At 42.0% G+C, this 12,152-nt stretch overlaps 1 protein-coding gene across 1 annotated transcript in view; it reads left to right on the top strand.

The window, feature by feature from the left end:
- LOC139564718 (beta-1,4-galactosyltransferase 3-like) overlaps positions 1–5,102 on the top strand; it is a 29,408-nt gene extending 24,306 nt beyond the window's left edge. The window contains exons 4-7 of the mRNA XM_071384500.1: positions 617–804; positions 1,034–1,156; positions 1,341–1,445; positions 1,661–5,102. Of these exons, the coding sequence (XP_071240601.1) occupies positions 617–804; positions 1,034–1,156; positions 1,341–1,445; positions 1,661–1,922 (678 nt within the window). The 3' untranslated portion in view covers positions 1,923–5,102. The remainder of the gene's footprint in view (positions 1–616; positions 805–1,033; positions 1,157–1,340; positions 1,446–1,660) is intronic.
- Positions 5,103–12,152: the final 7,050 nt, after the last annotated feature.

Below are 12,152 nucleotides of genomic sequence, written 5' to 3' on the forward strand. Positions count from 1 at the left end.
ATCAAACACCTTTGGGATGAATTGGAATGTAGACTGCGAGCCAGGCCTAATCGCCCAACATAAGTGCCCGACCTCACTAATGCTCTTGTGGCTGAATGGAAGCCCCCGCAGCAATGTTCCAACATCTAGTGGAAAGCCTTCCCAGAAGAGTGGAGGCTGTTATAGCAGCAAATGGATGACCAACCCCATATTAATGCCCATGATTTTCGAATGTTTGACAAACAGGTGTCCACATACTTTTTGCCATGTAGTGTATTTTTATCTCCAATCTATCGTTCTGCTGAGATGCACTTTTAAATGGATAGTCATTAGCTCAATGACTGGAAGTCTATGGGAACAGCTAGCATGTCATTGCAATACCGCTTGCAGCAATGCACCCCGTTACCCTTGCCACCACTGAAGAAAATAAAAAAAATCCTTAGGGAAATAGTGAACGTTCATATTGAATAACCTATTATTATTGTTATAATTTGTATAGAGTCCATGTCAATATTTAATATTTGCAGGTTGTTGCTGACATAAGGGTCTCTAAAGGCCAAATAAAAAATGTCTTACTTGTTCCTCTTTAGGCTGGTAACTACACGTTTAACCATGTCTCCACCTCTGTACTCTTTAGGCTGGTAACTACACGTTTAACCGGGCCAAGCTAATGAACGTTGGGTTCCGGGAGGCCATGCGGGAGGAGGACTGGGACTGCCTGTTCTTCCATGATGTGGACCTCATCCCTGAGGACGACCGCAACACCTACATGTGCGATGCCAACCCCAAGCATGCCGCCATCGCCATGGACAAGTTTGGATATAAGTCAGTCTATTCTCTTTTTAGAATTATTTTTGCTTCTTTTTCCCCTTATGTTATTAGTTCCTCTTTTCACCGTAAGTCGCATTGATTTTCACTAGTTTATTCAACACAAAATGTATTATATTCTAGTTGTCATTTAGTTCTTTCATTATGCGTGGCTTCACTCATTTCTGATTTCACTTGTTCCCTATCTGATCCTTAATTTTTTATTTTAATCCTGTCATTCTCCTAGGCTGCCATACAAGATGTATTTCGGAGGGGTGTCAGCGTTGTCTCCACTGCACTACCTGAAGATGAACGGCTTCCCCAACAACTACTGGGGCTGGGGAGGAGAGGACGATGACATTGGAGTCAGGTGAGAGGGGTCCTTGGGAGTTTTGGGGGTTTTGGGGGTGGAACATTGAGCCAATTCATTGAGCTATGGACCCATTGTGGTTTGTTCTGTCTAACAAAAGGATACAATTTAAATCCTATTATTTATAATAGATAATAACCCAATTAAAATTATTTATCTTTCCTTCCCTCTCTCCCATTCTCAGAGTATCCCTAGGAGGGATGTTCATCTCTCGTCCATCGGTGAAGGTGGGCCGATACAAGATGATCAAACACAAGCTGGACAAGGGAAACGATGTGAACCCCAGGAGGTATGGTACAGGACTGACACATGTTTGTGTATGGCTGGGGTCCATTCAGTAGGGTGACACGTTCAGATTCTTTCAAATAGGCAGCACATTGTATCTGTACATTTTTTTATTTCCATCTACTACCTCTGAATGTTGCCCTCTATCGAATAAGACCTAGGTCTGTTGAATAAACCCACAGTCCATCACTAAAATCCCCTCTCCCTGCCTCCCCCTAGGTTCAACATGCTGGCCAAGACGCGTCAGACGTGGAAGCTGGACGGCATGAACACTGTGGACTACGAGGTGCTGTCACGTGACCACTTCCCCCTCTACACCAACATCACTGTGCACATCGGCACCGAGGCCGGCCTGCATGCCACGGCGCCGTCCCCCAAGATCCCTGCCAAAGCCCCAGCAAAGCCGCCAGTCGAAGCCCCCACCAAACCTCCAGCCAAGCTCCAACAGGAACAAAAACAGAACCAACCCACGAACCACTGACTTGGACCACCATTACCCACTCCACTCCCATCCACCACCGACTCTCCCCTCCTAACTTATGCCTGGGAGCAGGGATGTGAGAGGGGGCCCTGGACACTAAAATCGCTCCTTTCTTTGCCTTCACACCTCATATCAACGCCTACAGTGGGGAGAGGTGGGTGGCTCCCCCTATTGGACTAGAGGCCATTATACGCACATGCCTTTTCCTTCTGTTCCTTCCTCTGGTCTGATCATCATTATCAACTGAGACTTTAACAATAGCATAGCAGAGACTGAACCGAAGACCAATGCTCTCCACTGCCTAGATAGAATCTGTGGGCCGAGGCTTTGTCTGTCTAAATGATTTACTGTCGCATTCTCCACCCTAGTTGTGAATCTCGAGCTTCTCCAGCTATGTATCACCACTCCACTGACTGACTCTATGAAAGGGACTTATGGTAGAGGAGAGAAAAAAAGACTGACTCTATGAGTTTATATCGCTGCCGAAAACCCCCGTTGCCTTAGAAAAACCTGTCTTGTTCTATTTGTCCTTTTAGTAGAATTTCAGGTCGAGAGTTATGAATGGAACCGGTTTCTAGTGATAGCAAGATTAGGGGATAGAATAAATAAATGAAAAACCATTTTATGCTACTGATATTGCAATAGCATATGGGTCTTTCTGCTGATTAGGTGGCTTTTGAGTAGTGTAACTTGGTGAGAACTTGATTTCACCCAATTTTAACATTCTGCCATAAAGAGCACATGTTCAAAACACGGTTTCCCATCTCGAGGTCAATTAAAGAAATGACCATAGTAGGTGCCAAATAAAGTAACAGGGTTGACCGTAACCGGGTTAAGTCGGCCATAAATCCCCTTGTGACACAGGGAATGGAAGCTTGTTGTGTGCAAATTAAATTGTTCAAACATTTCTAGCCTGTCTATTTATGGGTAACAGGGTAGACATGTTATGTTCGACCTGCTCTTTTTTCCATCAAAAAACACCAGACAATAGCCAAAAAGAGTAGAACCAGCTCACCTGCTTGTACACTATGATTTGACTATTATATGTTCAATCTTTCTTTTGAAAGAAATATTTAAAGAGGAATTTCACCATATTAAAATGAGAGTTCAGTTCACTTTTTTTTTCTTTAAAATGAATCACTAATCACATTAAATAATTAAGTCTTCAGAAATTACTTTGTCAAAGCAACAAAATAACTAGGGCTTTCAAATAATGGTGAGGTTAAGTGGGTTAAAATCTTCCTCGAAGTCACAGTATGCTTAGAGGGATATGCCAAATTCTGAATTTTGGCAGTTTAAAAAGTCTTTATTAAATTAGATTTATAAAATTTTCCATGTGGTCAGTATTAAAGGGCACTTCATTTAAAGAACAGGCTTTTAATATTTAATTTCTACGTAATATATCAAAGGGACGCAAAAGGCACTAATTTCAGAACGACCCATATGTAACTGATTTTACAGTTTAATATTATACGGAGTGAAGCTGCTACCCTAAATATTGACATGGGTAAGTGCTGTTTGCAATTAGCGTGGTAGTCATCCCCTGGGCCCGTCTTCATAAAGCATCTGAGTAGGAGTACTGATCTAGGATCAGGTCCTCCGTGTTCATATCAAATTCATTATGACAAAGGCAACAATGATCTTATATCAGAACACCTAGTCTGAGGGACATGCACAAAACAGGCACTGAATATCTAGGCTGATTATTTAACGATTTTCTCACAGTAGGTTCACAGTTCTGGCACAGCTTTTTGGTATGGTTGGGTTTTATCACTACAATCAGAATGTGTCTTTTCTCCAGTTATCTCCTTCAATCTCTAGATTGCATTAATGTGGGGTTGCATTTTGCCTTGTCAAATAGAATAGGTGCGGGTGACATGATCAATGCACTGCCTTCAGGTGGGCTGGCTATATTCACATCAGAATGGTGGTTTGTCATTGTTTTATCTTATTGTTTGTTACCTTATGGAGCTTTTATGTTGGTTTCCTATGATTTGTCAATGTAGCTTAAAACTGAGGGATTGAAGTCCTAGTGGGCTCTCCATAGATCCCAAGTCTCTGACTATCTCCATACTCTAAATTGGCTGAAATGTTTGAAAACCAAGAGAGCTGAAAACCAGGAACTTTGTCCATGGATGACCAGAAACCACTATAATTAATTAGGTCTATAATTGGAATCAGACACTGGTAAGTGACGTGGAAACTAGTGCCAGTTTACTGTGTAGTACACTCATTGGTTGTACCGATTCTGCTGAATCACTGATTTAAAGATTTATAAAGGTATACTGGGTTAGCATTTACAGCATTTCCCCACTAGCCATTCTTTCAACATTTTAATTTTTTTATTTTGTGCTATCTAAAATCTGTCACCCCTAGAATGCCCCAGTGCAATGTCCTCCTCACTGCATGGCTTGTCCCCTGACTTTCCTCTTTGCATGCTGTCTGGACCCCCTGACGAATATGATTGTTTACACTAGATCCCTACTGGGAATTGAACCTCTGTGTGTGCGTCACATAGAGGACTCAGGCCTCTTGGCTGAAACCAAAGATGGCTTCGAGAGAAGGCATTGTACGCCTGATAGTTGTGCTGGTGGTTTCATGCTGACATGGGAATAGATGTGATTCCACTTACTCCAGGTATGCTGAGGTTTTTGTGTGTGCTACTATCTGATCTAGGAATCTCTTGGATGACCTGCTTCACTATGTAGGCTATGTCTTTACCTTTTCTACTCCATATGAAGCCTGATTATGCATGATACACAGACCCTGTATTAGATGAGTGAAATGTACAGAAAACCACAGACCACTATGACATGAATTCACATTTGAGTTTCTAGAAGCATGCTAAAGTGTATGCTTGTGTAGTGATTCGTAAGACGTATTTTATATGTACCTTTTTAACACTTCATGTAGTGGTTTATTATATATCATGCAATTGTATTATCATGTCTATTTGTGCTCTGCAGTTTGCTTCAGTTGATGTATAGCTTGACTTTCACTCCATTATGATGTGGATATGCTGTCCAAGGTGACTGCGCCTGAAGATGGAGCTCACCGCAGGGCATTGAAAATGTAACCAGGACAATGTGATACTGTATTTCTGATTTTAATTCCTCTCAATGAAGTCTGCACAGTCCAGAGTGGCCTTATACAATGATTAATAAACAAAGATTAGTCAAACACCTGTGAAGTTCCTTGAACTGTGTGGGTTACCCTTTCTGTAGTTGAACATGGCTCTGGTTGACAGTCTTGCAAGAGGCAATTTTTTTACACTATTGTAAAGTAGTCTGGCTGACAGCTCTTGGTCACAGCTCTTCGCTGTGTAGTCACGTGAGTTGCGTCAGCCAGGCTAGTTGTAAAGAGGATATCTATTTGTGAAAAGTGACTTAAGATTCTTAAGAGTAAGAAATAATGAACAGCTTCTTGTCATAAATGATACAAAACAAATGCTTTTTACTATTTACACCAGGGCTCTCCAACCCTGTTCCTGGAGAGCTACCCTTCTGTAGGTTTTCACTCCAACCCCAGTTGTAACTAACCAGATTTCAGCTTATCAACTAGCTAATTAGTAGAATCGGGTGTGCTAGAAAAGGGTTGGAGCGAAGATCTACAGGAAGGTAGCTCTCCTGGAACAGGGTTGGAGAGCCCTGGTGTACAAAGTAAAATGTATGATACAGTGCTAAAGATGCAACTGATTTACAAGAGGAATAAGATTCCCAGAACCGATTACTTTTTTGACTAATTGCCTCTGTGAACTTGCACCTAATCAGGTGTGCAAAATTGTAGCCATACTGTAACATGTAGCATTAGGAGAAGTGATAGTACTTTCAAGATCATCCATAAATCCTTACTCAACCTTAACTCACTCCAAGGTTTCCTTCTTACGAGTGCAAGAACATTTATTGTTGATTTAATTTTAAAAAATTGGGTCTACTGTAGTGGGGAATTGTCACTGTTAGATACATCTATTATAGTTTTACTGGACATTTAGAATTATTCAATTCGTTAATCCCGTCTCCCAAATATAATATTCCCTCTCCATAAACATGTCAGACTTTTCCAATGAAGGATGTAAGGGGAGTGGCCCACCCTCTGGAGAAGCAGTCAAATCATCTATTTCACAAACACTCCATAACCTTATAACTTGTTAAACATCACATCCTCAAACTTCACTACCCTCCCTCCTTTAGTCATCACCTCGTTCTGCTCTAACTGAACAGCGTTGCGTGTATCCAGATTATATACCTGTCCTGCCACTTACCAAAACAGTAGCCACACTTTTTCTCCTAAAATATAACCAAATACCTAGATGGGCATTGACGTGGTCATGGGTACTGAAACAAAGGGTGGCTCAATCTCTGTTCAAGCCAATCCCTAGCTTCTGCCACTTGTCAATACTTAGCCTATCAGTGAGCAGTGGTGGATATGTTCTCATCTAGGGGTGGTGCCAATGGAGCAAGGGGTTGGTTTGAGACTCGCACCCTGTCTGTTCCCACCCCTAGACAATTATTTTAGATCTGAAAGGATTATATGGATGTGTACACGATATGGCATTAGCTCCAGGAGGGTGGTGTTTCCCATCTTGTTAGCTATCCATTCATAGGGAAAAGGTTTGCTTCTGGTCAGGGGTCTGTAATGACTGAATGGGTGCACAGCGGATTGGATGCACGCACACACACACACACACAATGTGGTTCGATCAACAAAAAACAGCTAAACATTCAAAAACATTAATTGATGATCATATGGCATAAATATGTAATGTTCCTTCATCCTTCTCCAAGATGATGAATGATCTTTCACCAATTGCCTTGACCTCAGGATTTGACATCAATGAGACGCTAGAGTAAAATGATCAATGATTATTCAAGATCGATCAAGATCAATGAGCATCTAGTAAAATGAGCAGGACCAAACAAAGGCGCAATAGGCCATAAGTCATGTAACACAAAATGAAACTAACAGTAACACCCCTCCCCTTTTCTGTTGGCAAATGTACAGTCACTGGATAACAAACTGGATGAGCTCATTTCGAGTCTCCTGTCAACGGGACCTGAAAAACTGTAATATTCTATATTTCTCAGAGTCGTGGCTGAACGAGGACATGGACAATATACATCTCGCTGGTTTTTCATCGTCAAGACCGGACAGCAGACCCGGTTAAGATGATGGGAGGATGGGTAGTGTCTCTGTTAACAACAGCTGGTTCACAACCTCTAATGTTATGGAAGTCTCAAGTTTTTGCTCGCCTGAGTTAGAATACCTCATGATAAGCTGCAGACCATACTTTTTACCAAGAGACCCACATAAAAAAATACTACAGTTTGCTATAGAAGACTACAATACTTCCTATAGAATTCTATAAAACTGTAGTATACTGTAGAATACTATACTACACACTGTAGTATCCCTCAATCATGTGTAGTACTTAATATAGAATGATGTAGTATACTGTAGAATACTATAGTAAATACTAGAGTACTTACTACAAAAGCACTGTAGTCAATTATACAGCAATGTCTGCAAAAACACTACCGTCTGCAAAAACGCTACACTTTAACTTTTTTATCTACAGTATTTCATTTGTATATATACTGCCCATTCCCCTGCCCCATATCTCAATTTGCTCCACCCATAAGAGAGAAACCAACATGTCAAGTATAGATCATATATTGTGTTCCCTACCGTTTATAGAAAAGAGCAGACATGTAAAACAATCTATTCAAACCCCAGTCCTACCTATTTAGATTATAGAAAAAGTGCTCTTTACTAAACTCAGCAAAAAAGGGACATCCCTTTTCCAGGACCCTGTCTTTCAAAGATAATTCGTAAAAATACAAATAACTTCACAGATCTTCATTGTAAAGGGTTTAAACACTGTTTTCCATGCTTGTTCAATGAAACATAAACAATTAATGAACATGTCTTAATGAACGGTCATTAAGACACTAACAGCTTACAGACGGTAGGCAATTAAGGTCATAGTTATGAAAACTTAGGACACTAAAGAGGCCTTTCTACTGACTCTGAAAAACACAAAAAGAAAGATGCCCAGGGTCCCTGCTCATCTGCATGAACGTGCCTTAGGCATGCTGCAAGTAGGCATGAGGACTGCAGATGTGGCCAGGGCAATAAATTGCAATGTCTGTACTGTGAGACGCCTAAGAGAGCGCTACAGGGAGACAGGATGGACAGCTGATCGTCCTCGCAGTGGCAGACCACGTGTAACAACACCTGCACAGGATGGGTACATCCGAACATCACACCTGCGGGACAGGTACAGGATGGCAACAACAACTGCCTGAGTTACACCAGGAACGCACAATCCCTCCATCAGTGCTCAGACTGTCCGCAATAGGCTGAGAGAGGCTGGACTGAGGGCTTGTAGGCCTGTTGTAAGGCAGGTCCTCACCAGACATCACCGGCAACAACGTTGCCTATGGGCACAAACCCACCGTCGCTGGACCAGACAGGACTGGCAAAAAGTGCTCTCACTGATGAGTCGTGGTTTTGTCTCATCAGGGGTGATGCTCGGATTCGCGTTTATCATCGAAGGAATGAGCATTACACCGAGGCCTGTACTCTGGAGCGGGATCGATTTGGAGGTGGAGGGTCTGTCATGGTCTGGGGCGGCGTGTCACAGCATCATCAGACTGAGCTTGTTGTCAATGCAGGCAGGAATGTCAGACAGGAATGTCAGTGTTCAGCCATGGCCAGCGAAGAGCCCGGATCTCAATCCCATTGAGCACGTCTGGGACCTGTTGGATCGGAGGGTGAGGGCTAGGGCCATTCTCCCCAGAAATGTATGGGAACTTGCAGGTGCCTTCGTGGAAGAGTGGGGTAACATCTCACAGCAAGAACTGGCAAATCGGGGGCAGTCCATGAGGAGACGCACTGCAGTACTTAATGCAGCAGGTGGCCACACCAGATACTGTTACTTTTGATTTTGATCCCCCTTTGTTCAGGGACACATTATTCCATTTCTGTTAGTCAAATGTCTGTGGAGGTTGCTGAAAATAAACGCAGTTGACAGTGAGAGGACATTTCTTTATTTGCCGAGTTTATTTCTACTGTAGGTTTTCTGAAGCATAAAGCCTCCACTTCTACAGTGCCTTCGGAAAGTATTCAGACCCGTTGACTTTTTCCACATTTTGTTACGTTACAGTCTTGTTCTAAAATGTATAAAATACATGTTTTCCCTCAGCAATGTACACACAATACCCCATAATGACAAATAAAAAACGTTAAAAAATTTAAGAAGGTATTAGAAATTAAAACAGACACCTTATTTACGTATGTGTTCAGACCCTTTGCTATGAGACTCGATATTGAGCTCAGGTGCATCCTGTTTCCAGTGATCATCCTTGAGATGTTTCCACAACTTGATTGGAGTCCACCTGTGGTAAATTAAATTGATTGGACATGATTTGGAAAGGCACACACCTGTCTATATAGGGTCCCACAGTTGACAGTGCATGTCAGAGCGAAAAACAAGCCATGAGGTCGAAGGATTTGTCCGTAGAACTCCAACATAGGATTGTGTCGAGGCACAGATCTGGGGAAGGGTACCAAAAAATGTCTGCAGCATTGACGGTCCCCAAGAACACAGTGGCCTCCATCATTCTTAAATGGAAGAAGTTTGGAACCACCAAGAAAGACTCTTCCTAGAGCTGGCCGCCCAGCCAACCTGAGAAATCGGGGGAGAAGGGCCTTGGTCAGGGAAGTGACCAAGAACCCGATGTTCACTCTGACAGAGCTTTAGAGTTCCTCTGTGGAGATGAGACAACCTTCCAGAAGGACAACCATCTCTGCAGCCTCTCCACCAGTCAGGCCTTTAGGTTAGAGTGGCCAGACGGAAGCCACTCCTCAGTAAAAGGCACATGACAGCCCGCTTGGAGTTTGCCAAAAGGCACCTAAAGACACTCAGACCATGAGAAACAAGATTCTCTGGTCTTACGAAACCAAGATTGAACTCTTTGTCCTCAATGCTGTAAAAATATGTAAAAATATGTTTTGATTAGTTTAACCCTTTTTTGGTTACTACATGATTCCATATGTGTTATTTCATAGTCTGTCACAACTTCCGCCGAAGTCGGTCCCTCTCCTTCTTCGGGCGGCGTTCGGCGGTCGACGTCACCGGCCTTCTGGCCATCGCCGATCCACTTTTCATTTTCCATTTGTTTTGTCTTTGTTTTACACACCTGATTTCAATTCCCCAATTACATGTTCATGATTTAACCCTCTGTTTTCCCCATGGTTTTTGTTGTGTGTTTGTTTTATGTATTTCGGTCCTTTTGTGTGGGCTTGGTATTACTACATGTATTTGGTAATTTTGAGTAAAGTTACTTTTATTACTCATCTCTGCTGTCCTGCGCCTGACTCCTCTGCACCAGCTACACGCAGACCTTTACATAGTCCTGGAATTAGTAGGTGTGTCCAAATTTTTGACTGGTACTGTACTTACACTGACACTTCAACACATGCACACACTCACTCACACATAACACTTACACACAGACACACATTTGCAGACACACTATCATGTTGCCTAGTCACTTTACCCCTACCTTTTAGTACATATTTACCTAAATTTCCTCGTACCCCTGCACATCGACTCGGAACTGATATCCCATCGTTTTATTGTATTCTGAATTGTTGGGAAGGGCCCGTTAGTAAGAATTTCACTGTTAGTCTACACCTGTTGTTTACGAAGCATATGACAATTAAAATGGTATTTGGTTAGATTTGTATTAGCTGAGTGGAATGTATAGAAAACCACACATAGACCACTCTGAATTCACATTTGAGAATGCTGAAGCATGCTACAGTGTTTGTGTTGTGATTAATTAGACATATGCTATACACACCAGTGGCGGCTCCTCAGAAGAAGGGGAGGACCATCCTCCTCAGTGAATTTCAGAAAATGTTTAATAGTGGAACATTAAAAAAGTTATCATTTTTAGATAAAACTTTACTAAATATATTCACGTCACCAAATAATTTATTAAAACACTGAAGAATTAAGGTCTACAGTAGCCTCAACAGCACTCTCTGGGGTAGCACCATGGTGTAGCCGGAGGACAGCTAGTTTCCGTCCTCCTCTGTATATTGACTTCAATACAAAACTTAGGAGGCTCATGGTTTTTACCCCCTTCAAAAGATTTGCACAGTAATTATGAGAACTTCCGGAAGACGTTCTCCAACCTATCAGAGCTCTTGCAGCATAAACTGACATGTCCACCCAATCAAGGGATCAGAGAATGAATATGGTACTGAAAACATAACCTACAGCTAGCTAGCACTGCAGTGCATAAATTGTGGTGAGTAGTTCACTCAGAGACAATAGGTGAACAGTTTTTAACAAAATTATTTTGTCAAAAATGAAGGAAAAGCAAGAGATAGAGAGAGCTATATTTCGTAGTATTTTTTCCCCTCACTTTCACTTTCACTTACTTAGCTAGTGAATACAGCTAGCTAGTTTAGCCTACTCAAACACCAGTGTCAAACAGAGAGGGGTGCTATGTTAGCTAGCTGGCTATGGCTAAACTGTGTGCACCTACATTGTAAACTTTTATTCGTAGGCTAGGTTATAGCAACCTCATGATGGCTATAGGGAATATTTGAGTATCATGTAGTAGCCTAAACCTATCGATGTTACATTGAGCTGGGTGAATGGAATGGACGACAGTCATTCAATATGCTGTAATAGAAATAAAAAGAATGTCTTCCCTGATCTAAAACGGCACTGACCGCCACTGATATGCACCATGTACCTTTGAACAGTTCATCCAGTGGCTTATTATCAAATCATGATATTGATTTATCATGTCTGTATGTGTGCTCTTTAGTTTGCTTCAGTTGATGTATAACTTGACTTTCACTTCATTGTGATGTGGATATATTTACCAGGTTGACTGCTCCAGAAGATAGAGCTCCCCGCAGTGCAGTGAAAATGGAACAAGGTCAAGGACAATGTGATACTGTATTTCTGATTTAGTTTCTCCTCTCTCAATGAAGTCTGCACAGTCCAGATTGGCCTTAATACGATGATTAATACAAAAAAAAAGGATTACTCAAACACCTGTGTTGAAGTTCCCTCTGACGGGATGAAGTGGATGAACTGTGAGTGGGATACCCTGTCTGGAGCTGAACACAGCTCTGGTTGACAAAGTCTTGAAGAGATGCCCTTTTGTACACTTTGTTGTTGTAAAGAGGATATAACACAGCATC

The sequence above is a fragment of the Salvelinus alpinus genome, chromosome 35, assembly GCF_045679555.1.
Source record: "Salvelinus alpinus chromosome 35, SLU_Salpinus.1, whole genome shotgun sequence".
Lineage (NCBI taxonomy): Eukaryota > Metazoa > Chordata > Actinopteri > Salmoniformes > Salmonidae > Salvelinus > Salvelinus alpinus.